This window comes from Monodon monoceros, unplaced genomic scaffold, assembly GCF_005190385.1.
Source record: "Monodon monoceros isolate NGI ecotype Baffin Bay Population unplaced genomic scaffold, NGI_Narwhal_1 Super_Scaffold_19, whole genome shotgun sequence".
NCBI lineage: Eukaryota > Metazoa > Chordata > Mammalia > Artiodactyla > Monodontidae > Monodon > Monodon monoceros.
Window position 1 is genome coordinate 69,344,118 of NW_021703775.1, and position 26,612 is coordinate 69,370,729.

Here is a 26,612-nt window from a genome sequence, read left to right on the forward strand (position 1 = left end):
CTACCACAAATGACTATTATAATGTAGCCTGTAATAAATGTTAGTCCTATTTTTCAAAGACATTTCAGAAAGGGCTTCAATCACACTTTAAAGACATATGAGAAAGACAAAATGACCAACTGATAAATAATTTTTGAAGCTACATATTACTTTAAGTGAAGAGAAGGCAGGCTCTACTTTATTGCCATGGGTATACCATATAAACTGAAGAGGGCATAATCTGCTGTAAATCAATCTCCCAAAGTACCAAAACCAGGATATAAAGTTAATTTCAAGGATTCCTTACCCACCTGGCAATTTCAGCCAAATCACTGGCACATTTACCAAATATAACACATGGAGAAATTTAGTATCTAGTGAAATAATAAATGATGAAAAAGTCTTTACTGAAAACCGATAATTTCTGTGTAAGGATATAAGTTAAATGTTTGCTCTGACAAAACCTTAAAAATATATTAACAATTCCCAACTGTTAATATCTTCTGATAATATATTTTAGAAAACACAACTACAAGAAAAAAGTGGCACTTTAAGATAATTATTAACCTGGGATATTGAGAAAGCTACAGATATATAAATGGCCAGATAAGACACAGAAGATATTTCACGTTATTTTGCTGATGCCATTTTGTCTATTTTTCCATCACACTTTATTGCGCTTTAGGATCATTCTGCTGGAAAGCATTCTCTGGCTCTTCACCACTGAGCTGACGGTCCAATATGGTAGTCATCAGCCACTTCCATAATGTGGCAAATCGACGGGGCAAATTAAATTTAAAATTAAAAGAAATTTAAAATTCAGTGCCTTAGTCTCACTAGCCACATTTCAAGTACTCAGTAGCTGCATGTGGCTAGTGGCTGCCATACTGGACAGCACAGCTCCATACAATCTAATTTCATTTTGCATTTCCAATCTTATTTTTCATTGTTTCATAAACATTTCTTCTATATCTCTTTGAACAGGGGGTAGAAAACCTTTTATACACTTATTTTTCTTCTTCAGGTAGAATAAACGTAAGGGCTAGTACTGTGTCCCATTCTTATTTTCCACTCTCCATTGAAATTGCACAATGCTTTTAAAGTGAGAAAGAACTAAAAACTCAGGCTAACATGGGAATATTAAGATACTGTGGATTACAGAACCATCAATAGTCCTTTGGTAATTATGCTTCCTTAACTTGGAGGACTACATCTAAACTAGTGAAAATTCCAAAATTGGGGAATCCCTTCTAACTTAATACAGGAAAATATTACACTTTAAGTTTTGAAGTTAGATTATTTATTTTCGATAATAAGGTGTGGAATAAGACTCAGCACAAGGAAGGCAGCACAGGTCAATGAAAAGCATAAAAGCCTAGGAATCAGATTTAGGTTTGAACTCTGACTTTGTCATTTACAAGTTTAGGACTTAATAATGCAAATTAACCTTTGCCCATTGTCACTAAAATGGAGCCAGTTTATTGTGAGATAATATCTAGCATGGAACCTGGTACATAGCAGGTACTGAATGAATATTTCCTGAATAAATACCAAAGAAAAAACAAACTACAAATAAGCAGCTTCCAAAGTACCTATGTCCTGAGTCACTCACATTCAGCCAATCCCAAGATACCATTTATACTAATAGCTTCAACCCTACATAACAATCTAATATTCTGAATTAAGACATGAGTATGGGAGCCATAATTCTTTACAGAACTGGCTGGTTAAACGTCTGTTCTACACACCAAATTTTCCCCATAAGAAAGATCTGTGCCTGAACAAAACTATTTGGAATTTCATTTGATCTCAGGTCCTGACCTTGTTTTCTGATTTAGTTTTACCAGGTTTTGTTTCCTGATTTAGTTTGGCCAGGTTTGGATCTCTGACTCCTGTGTCCATTTCTAAAATTTTTAGAACACTTAGTGAGGAGGGATGTTATTTGATGTGGTATTATTGCCACCCCAGAAACTCTTCAAAGAACCTTTAAAATGGCAATCGTTTTTGCTTTTGTCCCCCCAGAGTAGGCCTCAACAAAGCCAGGAAACAGAGCAAAGGAAACTGTTTTCTCTGGTCACAGCAGCTATAGAAGTAGAGCTATTTGGGTTTTTGACTCCACCTAATTTGGTGCTGAGATAACCTCAACAAGCATGCCTTACTGATGTTAACCAACTGGGCAGGTTTAAAACGTATGGCAGGGTACTACAGATCAATGCTGTAAGAGATTTCTCTTTCTTTTTGATATTTCCCTAGATATATGCAGAAAAAATGCAATTTAAAAATTGTTACTAAGATAAAGAAAAAAAAATTACCCCTAGATGCTCTAAGATTTTCAGTCACCAATGTGTAAACTCTATTCAGTATACTGAAATTTCTCAAAAAGGAAAATAAACTCATATTTTAAATATTTTTAATAAAGTTAGACAAAAAAAAAAGATTTTCAGTTAACTCTGTTATACAGAACATGGACATTCTGGTTAATCATTCATATGGGAATTTACATTTTATAGCAATACTTCCAAACTTACTGATACTACAAACTCCTTCCAACTGTCTCATGATTTTTTTAATGAAAATAACTTTATTTTGTGATTATAAAGTTAATAGAGAAATGAACAAAGAGTAAGTAAAGATAAACTTGTATAATCCCATCACTCAGAGATAACCACTGTTAACATTTTGTTAGCCTTCTAATATTGGATAAATAGATATACAAGAATGAGATCTTACTATATATGCCATGCTTTCTTAGCCTACTTTTTTTTTTTTTTTTGCGGTACGCGGGCCTCTCACTGCCGTGGCCCCACCCCGCCGCGGAGCACAGGCTCCGGACGCGCAGGCCCAGCGGCCATGGCCCACGGGCCCAGCCGCTCCGCGGCATGCGGGATCCTCCTGGACCGGGGCAGGAACTCGCGTCCCCTGCATTGGCAGGCGGACCCCCAACCACTGCGCCACCAGGGAAGACCCTCTTAGCCTACTTTTTAATGTAACAATGTATCATGGACATCCTTCAAAGAGAAGAAACGATCCATTACCTTACATTACATTATTGATAATAGGTAAATAAAACTTTCATAAAACTTTTCTAGGCTATCTAGCCCAACATTTCCCATGACTACTACTCTCCTTAAGTGCTAATAGATGTGCTACAGGAAAAAGTATTCTTAGGAAAAATAAGTCTGGGTAACAAAGTCAAACATGAACCTTTATTGTAGAACTTCCCAGAAACTTAAATACCTTAAATATGTCTTATGAATCCCCGAAAGTGGAGACTGAAATATTTCCCATATTTAATTCAGCATGAAACATCATTTCCTAGTTATAGCTATTAATATCTTGTGGAACCTATGTTTATGTTTTCCAAACTTTTCTGTAATAAAACATCTTAGACTATAGACTCTGGTTCAGTAGTGTGGGTGGAGTCCAGAAATCTGGTTTAACAACTGCCCCAAATGAATCTTATCAGGGACCTTAGGGAAGCATTTAACCTAGACTATTCTCTAAAAAAATGATTCTGAATTGAACAGAACTTAGGAAGCTTTTCTAAACTATATACCTTTATGAACTTCCTCCCAGTTTAAAAAATTCCTCAGGTGGTCCTGATACCCATTTTCCCCCAGTCTCAATGGAGAACAACTGCTTTAATCTAGTTCATCCTGAATGCTCCCACAATATTCTTTGGCTGAAATGTGTTTTCAAATTTGATTCTGGAAAATAAAATGGTCAACACCCTTTAAAAGCAGTCCGTGAGCTGTCTGTCAAAAGCAGCTGAAAAACTAAGCTAAGAACTTAAATCTTTTTTTTTTCACACAAATACTAACGTTTAATCTCGTTTTCAAAGTCGAAGAATGAAAACTTGCAATTAAACACTGAGCAAGCCACATATTTAGGTAATATTTCTTAAAAAGTAAGAACTTAAATTTTTAATGCATATTAGGATTTTATACCAGCTGCTGCCTTCAAAAGGTAAGTTAAAGGCAGGAAAAAAGACGGAGGACAAATTTTCTTGCCTAAATATCAATTACTGTATAGGTTTTACATTTTAAAAGTTTTACACAAAATCGAGGATATAGTGGCATAATTTGTTTCATTCTTTTACACTGTCCCTAAGTGCAGAGGCAGCAAGGAAACTGCAAATGCTATTTACATCTCTCTCCATTCTTGATAGACCAGTGGTTCTCAAACTTGATGTTGAATATAACTTGACTGCTGAATATAACATATAAGAAAAAGATGTGCTCGATTCATGAATGCTGTTTACCAGGTTGTCCAGAATCTCCAAAACACTAGAATCAGTCATGTGAATTCTGGGCAATTTAATTCTGAGAAAAAAGTTATTTCTATTGAGGAATTTTTTTTTTTTCTAAAAAAAGTACAAGAAAAGGACATTAAGACGAGTAATGGAGAAGAGGTGTTAAATTATATTTCTTTACATTTCTCTCTAAATTGTTTTACTTCATATGTTAATTATAGGTTAGTTACTTATTTTACTTTAATCCATCTATTTTATAGAGAGTTCCAATGGTTTAGAAACACATACTTTAAACCACGGCTCAATCACATCTATGGGCAGCCTAGGCATTTGGACAATGAGACAATAATCTAGACCTGCTTTGCCTTGGCCAAAATGTATATAAATTATAGGCAAATAAAATTGAAAGTCTTTTAAGGAAAGCCTTGGAAGGTTCAACTTATAAAGTTAAGGCAAAAATCAAAGAGAAGAGTATCATATACTGCAGCATTTTAGGCAATGAGTGAAGACAGTGCTCTGAGTCTCCCACTTATGCAAAAGTCAAGTGCTATTGCTGGTAGAGGGAGTCACAAAGTTTGCAACCAGCGGATGGCATTAACTGCTTTCTGTAATGGTTTCCAAAACTGACTGCACTTCAGGATTTCCTGGGGAACTTCTTGGTCATATCCACTGAAATACCATCTTTGGGGATGGTAACAGTCTAGTAAGAGGCCAACTGAAGAACCATTAGTCTGTAGGAAGCTGTCCCAGAAGTAAACAGACTAGTGAGATTCATACAGATGGCTTCCTGAAAAAAAAAAATCAAGCTGCTTCCTTCACATACCATTAGGAAGCAGCTGACCTAAAATGGAATGAATGGAAAATCATCTGTAAACTTAAGAAACCTAACAGGAAAATGTTAAAATTAAGAAGGGTGATGGAATAATGAAAAGTATTTTAAAAATTGTTTTTCAGGAATAGCCATACAAAGAGTCTCTTTCCAGACAAACTATTTACTTAGAGATTACAGAACAAATTACACTGGGAAAGATGTATTAGGCTACCATAATTACATGACAATATTTTAAAATATATCAAAACCCCTTATCTCTGAATCTTTACAAACTTTCTGGCCTTCACTCTCAGTTATTTTTCCCTATCTTTCCTATAATACTGTTAAGTTCCTTAAGGGCAGGGAATATACTTGCTTCATATTCCCATAGTACGTACTATGACACAGCAGTTATTTAATTATTAATTCATAATTTCATATGACATATTTTTAACTTGAAACTTCAACCTGAGTCAGGTACTGTAACAGTCATGAAGTAAACATGCATGATATAGATCTGTATTATCTAGAAGCTCTCTGACATGCCTGTTCTGCTGGGAGTGATCGTCAAAGGCCAGACAAAAATATCACTTCCTCTCTAAAGCCATCCCTGATTCTCCAAGTCAGAATTAATTTTTTTCTTCTTTTGTTATACCTCTTTTATAGCCCAGGCCACACTGATCTTTAAAACTGTCATATATCCTCCTAACAGATTTTGAGCTCCTGGAGGGCAAAATCCTGCTTTGTCATCACTGAATCCCTGGCACCTTACATAGTGTTCTATGTATGTGAGGAACTTGATACGTGTCTGCTGAATGCATGAATGAATGAATGAGTGAGTGACCACCACATGATATCCTGTTTTTTAAAATGTGCATCCCAAAATTCAGGATCCACTCATGAATTACTTTGCTTACCCACTTCTTCCTTCCTAAAACTGATTATTGCAAAAACTGTAATTTGGAAAAAATACTTATCAAGCCATAAATTCTATATAAATTATTCAATATTAATAAAGAGCAAGGTTAATGAAAATAGCTGAGAGAGAAAAACCTTACCTTCTTGAAATAGTTGTCTGGCATAAGATGGCTCTCTGCCTTGAGGTTGGAAAAAAGCATAAATGCACTTCCTCACTAAATCTTCCCAGCCAGTTCTGCCAGCAGCTCTCAGGGAACTAGTATCAATAGAGATGATTTTACCTATACAAAGAATGAAAGTTTACATTTATGATAGCCTCCTAATACAAGTCATTCATGTTTCAAAACTAACAACTGCATCTAAAAAATATTCTGCCACCTCTCAAATGTTTAATGGACAAAAGCACTATTAATTTTTATAACATATGGTAACGGAATATATCAGTGACATGATATTACAAAATTGTTTTTGCCTTGGAGTGCGTTATATTATATCCTAAAATTCAATACCAATCAAGTAGTAAAGTCATATCATAAAGACCTGAAGCTGCAGAGACTAATGTAGGTCAAACTCCTCTGGCTTGCTCTTTGGATCCTGCTCTCTACATATACTAATGATTGGATCATTTATTGGGGATGGGAGGCAGAGATGAAATATATTATTTTGGTTTAAATTAATTTCCAATAATTAAGTGAAGAGAATATGAGAAAGTAAGGAAGCCTTTCCTTTCCTACCTCCTCTTGGGCTATAGACAATATTGCATTTAAGAATAAAGACTGAAGGCAAAAAAAGGACAATCAGAAAAAGATAAGTGAGAACATTAAGATCTGCTAGGCATTCTGCAAACAGAACATACGCTTTATAAAATTTAGTGGTGATTTGACATTGTTATCACATTTGAACAAGTTTCCTAAATGACTATGGAAGAATTCAGGCAAATTATTTCTTAATCAGGAGCCAATTAATCCAGTTTGTGATTATTCAGATCTGTTTTATTTTATTTTTAATGAAATCTTATATTCACACAAAGTAATATTGTTAAGATATATATATATATATATATATATATGTATGTGTATATATATATATAAATTAAGAATTAGATTAATAAGATGAAAACTTACAAAGCCCCATCCAACTTCAAAACTTGAACATTACCAATATCATCAATATTATTCAATTATGTGTGTACTCCTCACTTGTCACATCCCTCTGTCTTTATATTCTCCTGTCTATCTAGATTGTTCCCAGTTTTTTGTCATTACAATCAATACTGCTATGAATATCTTTCACATTTTCCATAGTGCACGTGTGTAACAGTTTCTCTAGAGTACATATGTAGGAATAGAACTGTTGAGTCACAGGTTATGTGAATGTTCAAATTTATAATATTGAACTGTTTTCCAGAAACTTATGTAAGAGTTACTGTTAATCCAACATCCATTCCATCACTTGGTACTGTTGGGCTTCTTTATTTTTACAATTAGTAGCTGAAAAATGGTTATGGTCTAACTTTGTATTTCCCTGATTAATAAGGTTGAATATTTTTCATGTCTATTCACCACTCAAGTTTCCTCTTCTGTGAACGCCTGGTTGTCTTTTCCTCATCTTCCCTTTTTTTCACACAATCAACTCAAATCTATTGTACTGTTTGTGCCTCTTCATTTTAACTAATCCTTTCTTTATATATTTCTCTTGGTTTGTTTAGAAATAAAGTATTTATTAGACCTCTTTAACGTAGGGTCTTGAATCTAATATAACCAAGTATGTCTGATCAGGTTGTCACCCAAGTCTTGGCATAAATGTAGAAAGAAAATAAATTAAAACTTAAATGAGGGAATTTTTGTTATTTTAGAACAGTTTGGGGAAAACCTGATGAACACTGTGATTGAAACTACAGATAATTTTGGATTTTCTAAGAGTTTTAATCATTCAATCTTTGTCTCATCATATAAGAGACTAAGAGTTCATTATAGCAGAGAATCCACTGTTATATAATCTTCAAATGCAATAATACTCCTCATATGCAGTGACTAAGCGAGGCAATGTATGTTTGTGTTTATGTGTTCAAGGTCAGTATTAACCCACACGACAGCAAGGACGTCTGTAATTGTGGGACTGGAGGGGAGAAAGTGATTAAATTATCAGTAATGGTAACAAATGATCAGTAATGCAATGAGTATCTTAGGAGAGAATCATAAATAGGTTGATTTAGAATACTTCTCCTTGCTAGAGGAAAGTTTAACCAACCGACCAAACAAATAAACCACTGTTCAACATTTCCTGGTAGAAAACTTCTTTTTTTTAAGGGACACGAACCACTCCATGTAGAGTTGAAAGCACTACTAAAACTTAAGGAATTAAATATCTAATACTTATTATAGCTTGTTTATTATTTTTTATCTAAATCAACTCTATGATATGATGCTAATTTTACATCTTAAGAATACTTCAGGGAAGCAGCCGCATAGCAGCGGGAGAAGCAGCAGGAGATCAGCTCCGTGTTTTGTGACCACCTAGAGGGGTTGGGTAGGGAGGGTGGGAGGGAGGGAGATGCAAGAGGGAAGAGATATGGGGACATATGTATAACTGATTCACTTTGTTATAAAGCAGAAACTAACACACCATTGTAAAGCAATTATACTCTAATAAAGACGTTAAAAATAAAAGAATACTTCATATTTTTCTGGCATCTTTCTATTTTCTCTGGTATCTTCTGTGTAAGAAGTGTGTGCAGTACAGTGATGCCCTTTAAATAGTGCGTCGGTGGAAGGCAATGCAATATAAAGAAAGAGTTCTATATTAGGGCCTAAAGATGTCTGCCCTCAGCAATTAGCTGCCTGGTTTTAGAAAAGTCACCATTCCCTCATTTGTAAAATGGACAGGCTAGATTCCGTAATCTCTGAGGTTCCCTCTAGATTTATAATTACTTTATGATCCAGAGCTTAATTTTTTAATTTTTATAAATTTATTCTAAAATCAAGTATATCTAAGATTTTAATGCTGGGTCCTTGGTCAGAAACAAAACTACCAGTTATAACATTGTTCCTATGGAAAAATACAGTCTTCTTTAAAACAATCTAATTTAGGATTCAATTTATAGAAATGCAATATGAGGAAAAGCTGAAATATACTGTTCTTAAATTATCCTCATAATTTTTAGGCCTCCCTTGTCTCCCACATTTATTCTGTGGCCTAACCATCACCCCTTTTCAACAGGCTTTTATTCTGCTATCTCTCAAACCCTTGTTTGGTTTTACTGACACAAAAGACCAGCTATATTTTTTAATAGACCCTATTTTTCCTTCATGCAATAATATTTTGGATTTTCAGTAAGGGTTTATTAAATTTTTCCAGTGTTGTTCATCGGTGGAAAGTGGAAAGGAACGTGTACATGGTAGACTCAAAAAGTGAATGAATAAAGGTTTGGGAATTGATCATTACTACCCTTAGATGCTGTAATTGTTGCTGTAAGGGTAGTAATTGATCATTACTGTAATAGATGCTGTAAGGGTAGTAACCGATCATTACTACCCTTAGATATCAAGCTCCTAGACATTCTCTTTGTTGTATTCTATTGGGTTGGCCAAAAAGTGCGTTCGGGTTTTTCTGTAAGATGTAACGGAAAACCTGAACAAACTTTTTAGCCAAACCAATATTTTCTGCCCTAATTTATCCCTACCTACTCTTTAGTAAGAGCAGTTGGGAGTTTATCTTTAAGAACACAAGGATAAAGCACACAATACAGGAATATTAGACTTCTGGGACTAAAAAATTAATAAATATTGTAACAGGATCTTGTAAACAATGGTAAAGTGAAAAAGTACATTAAAACTAAACTTTCACAAAGAATAAAATTTAGTAGAAATGATTTTTTAAATCTTGGTCTGCTAAAAAATCTATCTGTAGTATCTATCTCTATTTTAAGACTAGAGTGGTAAGTAATACATATACAATTCTGATTGATGTAAAAGTATGAAAACCTAACATGACAAAGTGAAGATAAGATTAAACAATATAGGGGAATTCCCTGGTGGTCCAGTGGTTAAGGCTCTGCACTTCCACTGCAGGGGTGGGCAAGGGTTTGAACCCTGGTCAGGGAACTGAGATCCTGTATGCCGCATGGTGCAGCCAAAAATTTTTTAAAATTTAAGAAATTTAAAAAATTATCAAAAAAGATTAAACAGTATATGAGAAATACTTTATAAATTATAAAGAACAGTAACAACTTGTTTTTGCTGAAAACCAAATCTGAAGTAGGCCTTTAAAAAGAAGGGCTTATTTTCAGGTATGCTCACTATCACTCACTTTGTGGCTCTACTGCCCTTCCTCCAGTTCTAACATACTGTCTTAGGGCTTTTTGCAGCTCTGTCTCCTCAGTCAGGAGCACCCATTCTGCACCATGCCCCATGCCCAACGCGCCCTTCCAAAACCCACACTTTGCACAGCTGGCACAGCCTCATCCTTTGGGGCCTAGGGGCGCGATATCAGCTCGACAGGCCTCCTGTTTACCAGCTAATTTTAAAATAGGACCTCCCTATTAGCTTCCCTTATACCATTTCACACCTTTTCCATCAAAAAAGTACAAATCTGTAATTATATCATTGCTTTTTGCTCAATCAGGTATACCCTGAGCAATCACACATAGTGACAGGCACTTCTAGGAATTCAATCAGTATGTGCTGAATAAATTTAAAGACAAAGAATAAAGGAAAAAAGAAATAGCCAGATACATTTATGCACAATATTAAAACCACTTCTTTGTATCTGTTTATAAATAAACACATTAATATCTACATTGCCAAATTTCTTTCCATAGATTATGAAAAATAATTTATAATCAGTATATAGACACGTGCATAATTACAAAATAATGTTCTCCCCAGCACCCTCCCATAACAATGATGACAGTATCTAAAATGCACAGAATCAAGACCACATTGGAAATGTTTTCTGTACAGGACTAGTGAACAGAAGCTGAACAGCAGAGAACAGAGGGTCACAGTTAGTTTTAAGGGCATAGTCACATCATTAATACTGAGAGAACATTCTGAACTTTGCAGCTAGTACCTGTAGTATCTTGCTTGGTCATAAAGGATTCTACACCCGTAATAGCTGGAGGCCGAGGTAATCTCCGTGCAATACAAATCAAACATGACTGGAAATCTGCCCAAAACAAGAAGGGGAAATTGAAGGAAAGAGGGTAGCAAGCGGTTCACATCTACCACCTGCCATTAATGGTTTTTATAAAAACAGTACATGTTATATGATCTGACACAATATTGGAGTCACTCTGATCTAATAGTATAATATTAGAAATCAAATTGCTCGCAACTAAAAACTGGCAGCTCCAGATAGAGATCTAGTTAGAATAAATTATCCCTTCCCATTGAATGTTCTTACATAAACTAGCGGAGACTGATGCATCTCAAGTACTTGGATGATAACAACTTGAAGAAATAGTTTTGGCTACATTTAAGCAACATAGTGGTTTATAAAATACAGTTTTTTAGCCTGTTTCCTATATTCATTAATGGCTACAAAGATTATTCCTATAACCACTGTGCAGATAATAATTTATCATATGAAAAAAACATTTAACTGTTTCTGAAGAAGCATTATTTTGCCCTTGACAGAGGACTTCTATGTTTTTAGGATCTGTAATTTTTTTTTGCAAGTCCCATTTCCAAATTTTTTTAAGAGGTTACACGCAATATCACACAACTAAATAAGAATTTCAGTCATATAAGACAGGCTTGCATGTGTATTTTGTAAAAAGTCCCCAGTCGATTGTGGCGCCCATTCCCTGGTGAGACCCACTACATACACGGCCTTTTTTGCATCTGACTTCTCAGCTGCTACCTTCCCTAGTCCTTACTCCCATTTCCAATTTGTGGTGTTCTTAACTTAGCTCAGTTTAAGTTTGCATGGAAAACTCATCCACTGTAACAAATTTAACTAATACCATGTTCATACCCTGTTCATATTAGAGCTTCAGCTGTGTTTTCATCTGTTCAGAAGCTTTCTCCTTATAAATTACCTTGTATGGCCTCAAAAATACTAACTCTATTCTCCAGTGTTCCATACACTCTAAGCTTGAAACTTTCTAAAAATCAGAGCCATCCAACAGCCTGCTGCATCTGGTACATTTCCAACTGGCAGCAGTTAGTCACAGCTCTTATTTCTAGGCAGCAAGTTGGTTTGAATTTGACATTTTAGTGGGAATGTCAGCTTAAAACTGAGGATTTGGGGGCATTTTAAATGGGTAATTCTAGATGTTAGCAATTTTTTTCTTAAGTATTAAGAAATACAGAGCAAATTGAATAGCCACTATGCTATATAATATAATAACCAAAAATACTATCTGAAGAAGGCAGTTTATAATCAATTTCCTCTCTGTTCCTAAAACCATGGAAAAAGCAGTCAAACACCTTAAAATCACCCTTTGTTTTTACCTTCTCCATCCTCTTGAATTGATTTTGGCTGTGACACAGTGAAACACTGCATTACTTCATACCGCTGGCAAGCTTCCTGGTTCTCGGTGCCTGGCTCATCTGGAGGGTGAATTAGCATCCTGCAGTTAAAGGTATGGCTATTTCGTCGTGTTGCCTCTTGTGGCCAAGGAACTCCGTTCACTGTGAAAGAAAAATTGATTATATGCCTGTGAAAAAGGTGAAAAAGTACAAACTCTGAAGATACAAAAGACATACCTTTACTCATCTGCTTAATTAGCTACTCAGATTAAAAGACAGACTTCCTCAGATCCAACATTATCCTGAGGGAATAGGATGCTTATCTTCCTTAGCAAAGCTAAATGTTTACCAATTAGAAAAATGTAAAATTTGCAAGAAATTGTATAGGATTTCCTCCCTCAAAGATAAGGTCTTACAAATACCTTAATTCACTAACAGCTTTTATAAACAGATAAAGACAAAATTAAAAATTAATAGCTTTAAAAAGTTAATAGCTTATGCTCTTTTGCTCAGAATTTTACAGCAGTTAATTAATGAGCTTTTCCACTTGTTTCCTGTTATACCCTGGCAATGAAAAAAATGATTGAAAATCACAGGTCTGTTGTTAGGCAAGGGTTTTAACCTGGTAGGCATGGATGCTTAAGGATGGCTTGTGTGTGTCTGCACCCTTTTGGTTGGAGGAGTCAAAGTTTTTCAAATGTGACTCAAAAAAAATATTTAGAATATACAGAGACCAGTCTTGGTTTCTTAAATCATTTTTTCTTGCTCTTTATTTTATTTGCACAGTCTGCATGCTACGATGCCTTGAATATGGTGGGTAATCATTACATAAAAATGACTGTTAAAACAGAAATGTTACCTGATTCAGTATAAGAAAAGTGAATTCAGTTATAGAGAAGATAACTATACATTTCAAGTGAGAATCACTGTGTGGCACATCACCATTTCCCAGTTACAATGTTATATTCAAACCATGGTGGCAGTCAGAGGGGTTTTTCAGCTATTCTCTCCCCATTCCCAACAGATTTCTTACCATAGCCTCGCCGTTGAACCTCCTTCCTTTTTACTATCTCATCACTCTATAACTGTTAGAGGAAATCATGGAAACAAGCCTATACTGGAGTAAGGAGTCTTGGTTCATCTTCGAACTAGCTGTGAGTTTTGGGTTAATGGCTTAATCTTTGCCTTGTCTTTAAAATAAAGGAACCCACTTGTATTATCTCTAAAGTCACTTACACTCTAAAATTCTATAACACATTAAGACCCCTTGGTAACTCAAGTATCAAACTAGCGATTTTAAGAGGAACAATTGTTTCAGGCTTCCAGTTAGTATAAACACATACTACTCTTTTCAAAGAAGAAATAGGCTTCCACTTCATCGAGTGAACAACATAGAAAATTAAGAGCTATGGATAACATTTTATTTGCATGTTTCGTTTAGTTACATAGGATTTCTAGCCAAGACTCTCCCCCAACTTTTGGAGCACATACAGGCTAAAGACTAGGCACATGGCTTAGTGAATAGAACACAAGCTGGAAATCAGGCCCCATCCATACTCTCAGCTAGGCTCCTATAGCAGTGAACAACCCATCCAACCATACTTAGAACTACTGAGTTGAAACCACTCACATCCAAAAATGTTAATTTTAATAAGTATGTAATATGAAGGGTATTCCTTCCTCCCTCCTTACCCTCTTTCCTCTCTCCCTCCCTTCCTCCCTCCTTCCTTTTCTTTTCTTTGAGCAAGGTGGTAGGATACACTATATACATTTGTCTCTTCCTTGTACATAATTAAAATTGAAAACAAAGGGAATTCCAAGCAGAAGGTTCTTGTAGCAAGGCAACTAACTGCTCTGCCTCCTAACACTGTCACATAATTGTGGCATAATCTAGAGGAAGAGGATAAAAGGAATGCTCTCTATCAGCTATTTGATGACACTCCTCCTTCATATTTAATCTCAGGCTGAAATTAAATTTTAAAATATTTTTAGTATATTATATATATTAGTATAATACTATATATTATAAATATAATAATAATATATTATATATATTATGTGAAGGGAAGCTATAGAGAGTTCACATTCTTTGAAAAAACACATTCCTTTTACCTAACGATTTTGGTAGCAGATTCTTCACAAATTCCGCATGATCACCCACATGCAGTATGCTGTAGACACTGGTATTCATTAATTCCTCCTGATTGTAACCCAAGTAGCTGGTCACATTTTCTGACACAAATACAATTCTCCCTTCACAGTTCACAACAAAGAAAAATCCATCCAAAGCCTGCAAAGCCAAAAAAACGATTAAGAGGTTATGGGGTTAAAAGAGAGAAGAAAAATACACATATACATTTCTCTACTGAAAAAGAGACTGGAAATATATGCCAACTTAAAAAACAGGGGACTGAATAGAAGATTTAACATTGCATGTTCTCTGTGGAGGGAACAGGATTTTTAAACAGACTGTACACTCATGTTTCAAGTAGGCATCAATGAATATGTCAAATGTCTTCCTTGGAAAGAAACTTTATGGCAGCAAATGTGAAGTAAATGACTGACCCATTCAGTCAGTCATAAACATCTCTAAACTGTAGGTTAAGACCTGGTGTCTACCCTCAAGGAACTTGCAGTGGGGAGAGAGACATAAGCATAATAAAATACCAGTGAGAAATGCAGTATCAGAGCCATACACAGACTACTCTGTGAGCACAAAGAAGGATACTTATTTGGGGTCGAGGTGGGGGGCAAAGAAAGGCTCCTTACAGACCCTGATCTGAGTTATAAAAGGCATAGTGGAAGAGGGGAGGAGGAATGAGGCAAGAACATTCTAGGCAGAGGAGAGAACATGGCACATAATGGAATAAAAAAGCCATTTGGAGCTGCTGGAGCACAAGGCACAGGCAGGCAGTGAGTCTGGAGAGGTGGACAGGAGCCAAATCACAGAAGGCCTTCTATGCACTGCGATGGAGCCAGAGACCTCCAAAAGAAGATGTACATGCCCCAAGGGGACATAAGATCCACAGGGGTGCAGGGAAAAGAAGTTGGAATCTCTATTTATAGCATAATCTAAAACATAAGGAAGAAATTAAGCTTAATTAACATATCGACACCCTGGTGCCTCACTCAGTCTACTCACATATCACAAACCACGGAATCTGAGAGAAGATCCAGAATGCAGAGGTTGACAGCAGTACCTTATTTATAATCTTTCTGTTTATCGCAACATATTACAGTTTAATTGCTATAGAATGTATAAAAGCAATAAAATCAAGACCTTTAAAAAGTAGAACATTTATAGAATTTTGTAACAAGATGTAACCACCCTTTGTATCATACAGGGGTTTGCTGGTTACTGGTGGCAAAAGACTTAAGCCATCCAGCAATGTTGATGGGCTACTCATTTTTGTTTTTGAAAAAGGTTAAGTGTCCCAAGTTTGCTGACCTTTTCTATGATGCTGGGTGCTAATGATAATATCCTACTAAGCAGGTATTTTCCAAATAATAAACACACCTAATTTTGTTCCTTCAGGGTAAAGATGAAATTTTAACAATGAATAAAAAATAAACTGCTTTCAAAAAGACACTTATGCTATAGAGACAGCACGTGAAAATGGATGTTTTGAAATGTTACCACAGTTATAATTTTGTTGCTGAAAATGATGTACACCACTTATAAAAATTATCTTCTCAGTGTAAAACATTTAGAAACAAAACCTTTTCCCTGTGCAAAATTCTTCCAATAAGAGTTTCAATGGGCTTTAAAAACCCGTGTTTTAAAAAAGGAAAATGCAACTGCTTTTGATTAATTTGGAGAATCACTATTTGAGATCAAAAAAGATGGAATTTAGGGGATTCCCTGGAGGTCCAGTGGTTAGGACTCGGCGCTTTCACTGCGGGGCAGGGGTTCAATCCCTGGTCAGGGAACTAAGATCCTGCAAGCTGCACAGCATGGCCAAGAAAAAAAAAAAATTTGAAATTTGAAGAAAAACCTTTGCATAATTGGTAGATAGGATTTCAAAATGAGTATTGTGACTTAGTAAACTCATCCAATGATATATTTTTCCATTTTTATCTACCTCATTTTTGTGAGGTGTTTTTTACAGCTGATAATTTAAGCCAAATATTAAAATAAACTGAACTCGAAACTACATCTTCAAATCACTGCGTCCCAAAGCATTCAACCAAGATTTTAAAAAATATGAAGTACAGCATTGTTCTCATTAAAAATACTGCTAACACTTTCTTTAACAAGAACAAAAAGAAATAAAACTATTTTTATTCCACCTGACCGCTGTTGACTATTTTTCATTTAGTTCATAATGCAAAGAGGAGAGGGATGTGATTAATAATCTAAAAACCTCAACACTAGATAAACCCTTTGCTAAACTATTTTGGATTTAGATGAGCACAGGAAAGCACCCTCATATCTAATTGTTTTCTTAAAGTCAGATTAGCTATAAATTTCATAACAGGTGATCTATCTATCTATCTATCTATATGTATATATATTTGTCTGGCAGTTTATATTAAAATAGGGATAACTGAAATACAGACATATTTTTTAAAAAGAAGATCTAAAAATTCTTTAAAATGTTCTTAGCTATTAATTGAATCAGTGTAAATACAATTTAACTTTCTTTTTTCTTTTTGGTCTCTTAAAAGAGTTTAATAAAGAACAGTTTGGGTATAACAAAGTATCATAGTTCAGAGCAAGAAACAGGATTGATATCAAAACACAGGCAAGTAAAAAAACTTGGCCATTTCATGGTGAACCACTTCCAAGGACCACACCATCCAGCTTCTAAAGCACTACCTTCTTCTATTTTCCATCTAGTTTTCAGTGTGTCCTTTTTAGCTCCTTGCTCTCTGCCTCCCTAGTGACACTGTCTATCTTCAAAGCCACAGTTTCCCTTGCTTTTTTTTATATAAATTTATTTATTTTATTTTATTTATTTTTGGCTGCCTTGGGTCTTCATTGCTGTGCGTGGGCTTTCTCTAGTTGCAGTGAGCGGGGGCTACTCTTCGTTGTAGTGCGCGGACGTCTCATTGCAGTGGCTTCTCTTGTTGCGGAGCACGGGCTCTAGGCATGTGGACTTCAGTAGTTGTGGCTCGCGGGCTCTAGAGTGCAGGCTCAGTAGTTGTGGTGCACAGGCTTAGTTGCTCCACGGCATGTGGGATCTTCCTAGACCAGGGCTCGAACCCGTGTCCCCTGCATTGGCAGGTGGATTCTTAACCACTGTGCCACCAGGGAAGCCCTCCCTTGCTTTTTTCACTCTCTATGTCTGTCTCTGACTATGTCTGGAAGTTATCCACTGTCTGCCGAGGGGCTGGGAGAGGTTGAGACCCACTCCTGGGATCATCTCTGCCCAATCTGAAGACTGTCCAGCAGTGGGCACAGGGCTGGTGGTGCAGACCTCGAGCACCAGCAAGGCCCAGGGATTCACCTGGACTACTCGGCGCAATTATTTTTAAGGCATTTGTGAAATCCAAAGGATTTAAACTTCCTTTGCAGTAGGCCTGGAGTCCCTGCAGTCTCCTGTTTCCAGACTTTCTGGGACTTCTCCAAGTTCTCCCATTGACTGCACCTGACCTCAGTGCCAAGCTGGGAAGTTATTCTAGTAGCTGGCCTCTGGAATATGCAGCTGGTCAGCCTTACAGGGAGTACAGAACTTTCACCAGGTCTCTGTTTGGCCTCGGTTACATGGACTCATCCTTTCCTCTGAGAAGTCTGGGGCATCATATTTCTTTTGAGCTTCTCCAGAAAAGGTTGGCTTGGAAAACAGGTTAACAGAGGCTGCCCCACAGTTGCAGAGAGGTCCTGCTGACCTTCTCCTGAGATACAGACAGCCTGTCCTGTGCCAGAAATGCATATTTTTTGTTTTTTTTTAAATTATAAATGAAATGTAACTTAAACTCTTTTTATGTATGAAAATTAAGTAGATAGTATAAGATCTGCCAAAATCCCACCCCCAAGAGATTGGTAACATTTCAAGGAATCCTTTGAGACTATTCCTATGAATATACAAACATCTTTAATTTCTAAAAGTTTGTCTGATTAATATAACCTGCTAATACTTGTTCTTATCCTACAAGTTTCCCTCATATGTTGTGCATATAATTAACTTCCAAGTGTGCTCCTAGGAAGGAATCTTCCTGTTTCTCCAAGTCCTGACAGCTGGGCTGACATTGAGCTATACACAGGAGATGATAACAAATGCCACTCCATTCTGTACAGCATCATCAGTTGGAGGGGTTTTTCTCTCTACCCAGGATATCAGTCTTTGAAGAGGACCACCTTGGGTCTCAATGCAGGGTTCATACTGGCCAGGGCTTCTCACAGGGCCCTCGCTTTAAATGACTACACAAGCTTCACTAAGTAACACCTAAGTGTCAGTCACTGGACAAAGTACTGGGAATAAAGCACATATTCTCAACAATTTTATAGCCTCTGACGGGAAAAAAACAAGTACGTGTAGTCACATTGTAGTACAATGGAGGAATTCATAAAGGTTAGGTACAGAGTGAAGCACCCAAACGGGCAAAGGGTTGACTGTTGTCGGTAAGGTTTCCTGGGAGGAGGCCACATGACACCTCAGCTGAGGCTTGAAGGACACAGCAGTAACTCGGGTGGGCAAGGGGTGGAAAGAACATTCAAAACAGAGGAAACAGCTCAGAGGTTTAAAAAAAGAAAGAAGAAATCACCTTGTACTTACTTGTCATATTTGTGTTATATTTAACAATAAAAAGTTTTTTTGAAAAAGCTTCAAGGAAAAGCCAAAAAAAAAAAAATAAAGAAAGAAAAATTGGCCATGGGGATCATCTTGAAGGCAATGTTTTTAAGCAGGAGACTGACATGATCTGCTTTAACAAAGACCCTTCTGGCAGTGGGTGTGGCATGTGGACTGGAAGCACGCAGACAAACTGCGACGCTACTGTGATGCTCCAGTTCAAGCGCGAGCCCGGATCAAGGCAATGGCAGTGCAAGTGACAGAAGAGGCAGAAGAAACAGATGTGGTGATCTCTAACAGCTGTGGGAACAAGCACTTGGGGTGATCCTTCACTAATGACTTTAGGGTTCTGGTAGATGAGTGCCTTTCCCTAACAAAGAGAGTTCGACGGGGAAAAAAAATCTAGTTCTTAATTTTTTGACTTTTCTTCTTTTTTCAAACAGGAGATAAAGGGATCGATTATAAATTTAGTTTTAGAAATGTTATATTTGAAATGACTGAGGAACTTTCTGGTAGAGATGTTCAAAAGGCAGCAGGATATGATGAAAGGGAAGCTGTGAAAAGAGATATGGGTCAAAGACAGACATTTTTGACTTACAGGTACATACAGTATCATTTTGTTTTTGTTTGTTTTTAACTACAATCATCTTTTCCCCTTCCACAGAATATGTGATTTCCTTTGAGGAGTTACTTCTTCTCCATTTAATAAAGTCTCGTGGGATTCTTAATCAGGCCATTGGGAAACTTCCTCCTTAAATGTGAGCCTTGAGAATTACAAAAAGAATGAACATGGCTGGAACACATTCATTCTGGCAGCCGGGCACTGTCCAGATGGGTCTTTTGAAGAGACCATTCGTACAGTTTCTGCTTTCTAGCCTCCATAAGATGCCTTGGTTTCACCTTATTTCTAAGCACAGTTCTGTGGTATCCAAATAGCATCCCAATAAATTCACATTTGCTTAACTTAGTCATAATTGGTATCTGCTGCTTCAAATCAGAAAACCCTAATTGGTATTTTACACACACACACACACACACACAAGCACACGAACACATCATATAGACAGAGACATAGATGTTGATAAAACTGTCCAGGAAATGTGCACAGAACAAAAAACAAAAGGAAAAGAGCCAAGGCCAGAACCTTGGGGGATGCTAACATTTAAAAGGCAGCTAAAGAAAGAGAAATCTGAGAAAAAGGCTAAAGCGCAGCCAGAGAGGCAAGGAGATAGTTTTATAAAAGAGGCTCATGAGGAGTTTTAAGGAAGAGGGAAGTGGGTGGTCAACAGTGTCAAAGAGCCACAAAGCAATGTAAGGAATGGTATAATACGAGGTTAGGAGGCCTGAACGCACATGCAAGGTATAGGGAGACTTCTGTGACTAACGCAGAATTTTCTTGTGGAGCAATAGGAAATAAGCAGCGTTAGAGTCAGATAATGCAGAGCTGTGAAGAGGAGGTAGAGGAACTTAGACAGCAAAGAACACTGGAGAATGAGGAGCTTTAAAAAAAAAAAAAAAAGCCTATAAATTCTAATACCACTCTCCCTTTTGTTTTATTTTGTTTTTTGTTTTTGTCTTTTTTTGTCCACACCATACGGCATGTGGGATCTTAGTTCCCTGACGAGGGATCGAACCTGCGCCCTGTGCACTGGAAGTGCAGTGTCTCAACCACTGGACCGCCAAGGAAGTCCCATCACTCTCTCTTTAAGTGTAGGAAATTACCTCCAATACCTTTATTCTTAACTTGTGCTACCTTTTTATGTTTAAGAAAAAGGAGGGGGCAATATATTGAAAATTGTATGGTGAGAATTTCTCACGATATCGTGGCTATTTGGTCACCTTCTAGATGTGCAGATCTTCTACCTGAGCAGGCCCCTCTAGACTGATGACAAATAGAACTTTCTGCAATGATGGAAATGTTCTTCTGTGTTGTCCAATACAGTAGCTACTAACCACATGTGGGTATGGAGCATTTTAAACGTGGCTGGTGAGAATTTTTCTCACCAGACATTCAGTAAAAATGTCTGAATTTTTCATTGTATTTAACTTTGAATAGCCATGTGTAACTATCTTACTGAACAGTGCAGCTCTAGACTGCAGCCTGGATAAGTCAGTGAACAATCTCGTGGTGGCTTTTCTACCACTTCTTCTCTTAGGCGCCCTGGATTAGATTCCATAAAGTTTAAGGCAATGAGGCAGATTGGGAGATACAGAAGAAGGGTTAGAAAAGGTTGTCAATAAAGGTAACTTTGAAGTCTATAAATGTAATTCTACTTTACAGTCTCAGTTTCACATCTGTATAGCTCATAAATAAAAATATTATTAGCTCCTTGAAGTCAAGAACCTAAATACATTTCTATTCTGAGTTTTTGGAACTTCTAATTTGATGTGTTTTTTCATATTTGAAAATGCTTGCCTAATGACATGTAATTCATGTGTAATGTTGTGTTACAGTTTTCCTTTGATTCATAGTGGTTTTCAGGGTAATAATTTCATCATCTAAAAAAAATGCTTTCTTCTTATAGCAGTTTTGAATGGATGCTTTCCTGTCGTTTTCTGTTCATTTTAAAGTGTTATAGATTTTTCTTACACAGAAATAACAAATGTCTATGTAAATTAAAGCAGTAGTAGTATTCTCTGGCTCCAGTTGTGCTGTTTTCAGTTTGTGGATAATCTATTTGCTCTCCTTATTGATCTCTGTGGTTTCTGAAGAACCTGTGGTAAAACTGGGATTTAAATGACTACCACTTCTCTACAGGAACTCCACAAATCTCAAGGACCTCTACACCTTATACTTTTTCAGTATCTCAAATGGCATTATATGCAGAAAATACATTTCATAAATATTTAATGAATTGACAGGAGATATAAAGTTCTTAGGCCAGTTTTAAACTTAGGGACACCGAGAAGGCAGACAGAACCACAACAGAAAAACTAGAAGATATGAAGAGACTAGTCTACTGATATCCTGCAGAGTAGAGGAGATAAGCAATAAGTGCTAGGATGGGTCAGGTCTCATCCTAGGATGGGAAGGGCCCAAGTGTAACCAAGCAGTGGGATGCGGACAGGAACCAAGGCTGGGGAAGAGATGGGATAGCGGGAAATGAGCCTAAAGTACTTTTCTTTCTTTAACTTATTTTCCTCTAATGGCTTATATTAAAAAATTTAAAATATAGCAAAGTTGAAATAATTTTGTAGTGAACATCTGTATATCCACCAGATTCTACCATTAACATTTTTACTATACTTATTATAACACTATTTCCAAAAGGCAGTCATGTGTCATGCAATCAATTTAAGGGGTTGTGAAAAGAATAAAAACATCAGAGTCCATCACATGTGGTGGCTTTCCCCTCTCCCAGTTATATGTTATACACTCACCCAGAGAGTAGTTTCTATCCAGCTTCAATGGCCAATGTTTTTTTATATTTACAACACTATAAAATATGTGCTCATTCCCCTAATAAAAATCATTAAAACCAACAGCCTAAAGTAACAAAGCGCTTGTATAACTTGGAGGGGAAAAAGAAATTTAGGTTTTGAGGGGGAACTTGCTAACAGGAGAGTCAAAAATATTTAGCAGCCTGTTAAAAGTACAGGAATAGCGTTCGGAAAGAGGTTAAAGCAAGAAGTACATATTTGAGAGTCATCTCTAAAGAGGTAAAAGATGAAGCAAATGATATTACTTGGGCTAAAAAAACCAAGCACTAAATTTTGAGAATGTTCTCACGTTAGCGGTGTCGGTAGAGGGAATTATGGTTCATACAAAAACAGAAGAATAGTTAGGGTAATAGGAAAAAATGTATAAAGGAGTTAGAAAATCAAGAGACCTATACAAGTTTGAGTGTTAGGAAGACTTCACCAGACAGAAGGGCCTTGAGGTAGGACAGGAAAGGAGAATTTATTTAATTTTATAGATATTTATTTTTAAATATGTGTATGATTTAAATACACATATTTATATTTAAGTATATGCACGTACATAATAAACATACATATATAAAAAAATAAAATTAGGCTTAGAGATGGAAAAGTCTAATTTGTGGGGAATGAGTGTGTATATATACACACATATATGTGTTTTTAAACATTCATGTATGAAAAAGGAGTACTTAAGGTGATGAGTCCGCTCGGAAACAAAATATCTGTTTTGAGAACAGAGGGAGGAAAGATTAGATAGGAAAAAGCGGGTGAAAATTACACAGTAATTACAAAGTAATTCAAGATTAAAAATTCTTCATTTTAAAAAGTTTGACAAAGTTGTTAAAATAGTAAGTTCTCTTATAATGTCTACAGAAATAGTTTTAAAATTTTGGTCAGGAAAATACCTACTGTAATAAACTGAGGCATCCCTTACTCAAAAGTGAAATTCTACAGTAGAAATTAGCACTAGCTAGCTAAATAATTCTAAAAGTTTTATTTTTCCCAACTAGTCCTAACTATAATAAAGAAGTAGCAAAACCAGACAGTTGTCTTCAGTTTTCCATCCGACCATTAGAATGCCTTTATCAAAATTTTTTTCTTTTTTAACATCTTTATTGGAGTATAATTGCTTTACAATGGTGTGCTAGTTTCTGCTTTATAACAAAGTGAATCTGCTACATATATACATATAACCCCGTATCTCCCCCATCTTGCAGCTCCCTCCCATCTTCCCTATCTAGGTGGTCACAGAGCACCAAGCTGATCTCCCTGTGCTATGCGGCTGCTTCCCACTAGCTATCTATTTTACATTTGGTAGTGTACATATGTCCATGCCACTCTCTCACTTTGTCACAGCTTATACTTCCCCATCCCCGTTTCCTCAAGTCCATTCTCCATGTCTGAGTCTTTATTCCTGTCCTGCCCCTAGGTTCTTCAGAACCATTTTTTTTTTTTTTAGATTCCATATATATGTGTTAGCATACGGTATTTGTTTTTCTCTTTCTGACTTACTTCACTCTGTATGACAGACGCTAAGTCCATCCACCTCACTACAAATAACTCAATTTCGTTTCTTTTTATGACTGAGTAATATTCCACTGTACATATGTGCCACATCTTCTTTATCCATTCACCTGTCAATGGACACTTAGGTTGCTTCCATGTCCTGGCTATTGTAAATAGAGCTGCAATGAACAGTGTGGTACATGACTCTTTCTGAATTCTGGTTTTCTCAGGGTATATGCCCAGTAGTGGGATTGCTGGGTTGTATGGTAGTTCTGTTTTTAGTTTTTTAAGGAACCTCCATACTGTTCTTCACAGTGGCTGTATCAATTTACATTCCCACCAACAGTGCAAGAGGGTTCCCTTTTCTCCACACCCTCTCCAGCATTTATTGTTTGTAGACTTTTTTGATGATGGCCATTCTGACTGGTGTGAGGTGATACCTCATTGTAGTTTTGATTTGCATTTCTCTAATATTAATGATGTTGAACATTCCTTCATGTGTTTGTTGGCAATCTGTATATCTTCTTTTGAGAAATGTCTATTTAGGTCTTCTGCCCATTTTTGGATGGGGTTGTTTGTTTTCTTGATATTGAACTGCATGAGCTACTTGTAAATTTTGGAAATTAATCCTTTGTCAGTTGCTTCATTTGCAAATATTTTCTCCCATTCTGAGAGCTGTCTTTTCATCTTGTTTATGTTTTCTTTTGCTGTGCAAAAGCTTTTAAGTTTCATTAGGTCCCATTTGTTTATTTTTGTTTTTATTTCCCTTTCTCTAGCAGGTGGGTCAAAAGAGATCTTGCTGCAATTTATGTCAAAGAGTGTTCTGCCTATGTTTTCCTCTAAGAGTTTTATAGTGTCTGGCCTTACATTTAGGTCTTTAATCCATTTTGAGTTTATTTTTGTGTATGGTATTAGGGAGTGTTCTAATTTCATTCTTTTACATGGAGCTGTCCAGTTTTCCCAGCACCACTTATTGAAGAGGCTGTCCTTCTCCACTGTATAGTCTTGCCTCCTTTATCAAAGGTAAGGTGACCATATGTGCGTGGGTTTATCTCTGGGCTTCCTATCCTTTTCCATTGATATATATTTCTGTTCTTGTGCCAGTACCCTACTGTCTTGATTACTGTAGCTTTGTAGTATAGTCTGAAGTCCGGAAGCCTGATTCCTCCAGCTCTGTTTTTCTTTCTCAAGATTGCTTTGGGGCTATTCGGGGTCTTTTGTGTTTCCATACAAATTGTAAAATTTTTTGTTCTAGTTCTGTGAAAAATGCCATTGGTAGTTTGATAGGGATTGCACTGAATTTGTAGATTGCTTTGGGTAGTATAGTCATTTTCACAATGTTGAATCTTCCAATCCAAGAACATGGTATATCTCTCCATCTGTTTGTATTATCTAAAATTTCTTTCATCAGTATCTTATAGTTTTCTGCATACAGGTCTTTTGTCTCCTTAGGTAGGTTCATTCCTAGGTATTTTATTCGTTTTGTTGCAGTGGTAAATGGGAGTGTTTCCTTAATTTCTCTTTCAGATTTTTCATGATTAGTTTATAGGAATGCAAGAGATTTCTTTGCATTAATTTTGTATCCTGCTACTTTACCAAATTTATCGATTAGCTCTAGTAGTTTTCTGGTAGCATCTTTATGAAAATTTCTCATGTTCATTATTCACATTTAATTTTGAAATAGTAACAATGGTCAATATAGTTTCTAAAATAAAATAATTATTAAAAGTTCCTTAACACTTTACTTTGTTTTATAATTTATTAATTGGATGTTAAAACCTAAAAGAAGATAAAGAAAAAAACCAAATTGGCTAGAAAAAAAATTCTGATCACTTTCTGAGTCAATGAGAACAGCTACCTCCAAAAGAAGAGGTCCCAAGGATTCCTTTTCTATCACTCCTTGACTACTCGACGAGATGTCTGACTTCTGTACTTCATCATCAGTTGTTGATTTCTCTGTAACAAAGCAGCAAAAAGTCACACATCCAAAAAGAGCTCATTTCCATAATGGCAAGTTTATTAAGACATGAATTTACCTAATTTCAGATTCAAATAATATTTATTCATTATGTAGGCACTTTCACATTTAATCTTAATTATACTCATTTTATGGATGATGAAATTGAGGTTCACAAAGGTTAAATAATGTGTCCCAAATGATATAACTAATAAATGGCAGCAGGAGGATTTGAATTCTGACCTACCAAATCCAGTGTTCCAACAAATGGAAAAAATGGTGTAAAAATATACAGCCTTTTAAAAAAAAGTCTACACCAAATATTTTAAAGAAATAAGTAAATTGTAAAAGAATAATTATTTCCTCCATCTTTCTCCTTTCCTGATTTGATCAGTTGCCACTTAAGAGAGAGTGAAGGTACGATTCTGTGAGCCTGCGTGAAATAGCTAACTTTTCACCTTCATGTCATGATGATCTGATTGATAAAACTGCAACTGTTAAATGATTTAGAATTCTTTTGTGTGGTGATGTTGAAAAGTCCATCCATCATCTTAAAGCA

At 36.2% G+C, this 26,612-nt stretch overlaps 1 protein-coding gene across 8 annotated transcripts in view; it reads right to left on the reverse strand.

Annotated features, from left to right (window-relative positions):
- Nucleotides 1-26,612, reverse strand: part of NCOA1 (nuclear receptor coactivator 1) — a 258,922-nt gene that overhangs the window by 68,086 nt on the left and 164,224 nt on the right. For all 8 annotated transcript variants that reach the window (XM_029231466.1, XM_029231464.1, XM_029231467.1 and 5 more), the window contains 5 exons: nt 25,955-26,052; nt 14,546-14,723; nt 12,416-12,595; nt 11,031-11,126; nt 6,101-6,241 (listed from right to left, as the gene is read on the reverse strand). In XM_029231466.1, the coding sequence (XP_029087299.1) occupies nt 6,101-6,241; nt 11,031-11,126; nt 12,416-12,595; nt 14,546-14,723; nt 25,955-26,052 (693 nt within the window). The remainder of the gene's footprint in view (nt 1-6,100; nt 6,242-11,030; nt 11,127-12,415; nt 12,596-14,545; nt 14,724-25,954; nt 26,053-26,612) is intronic.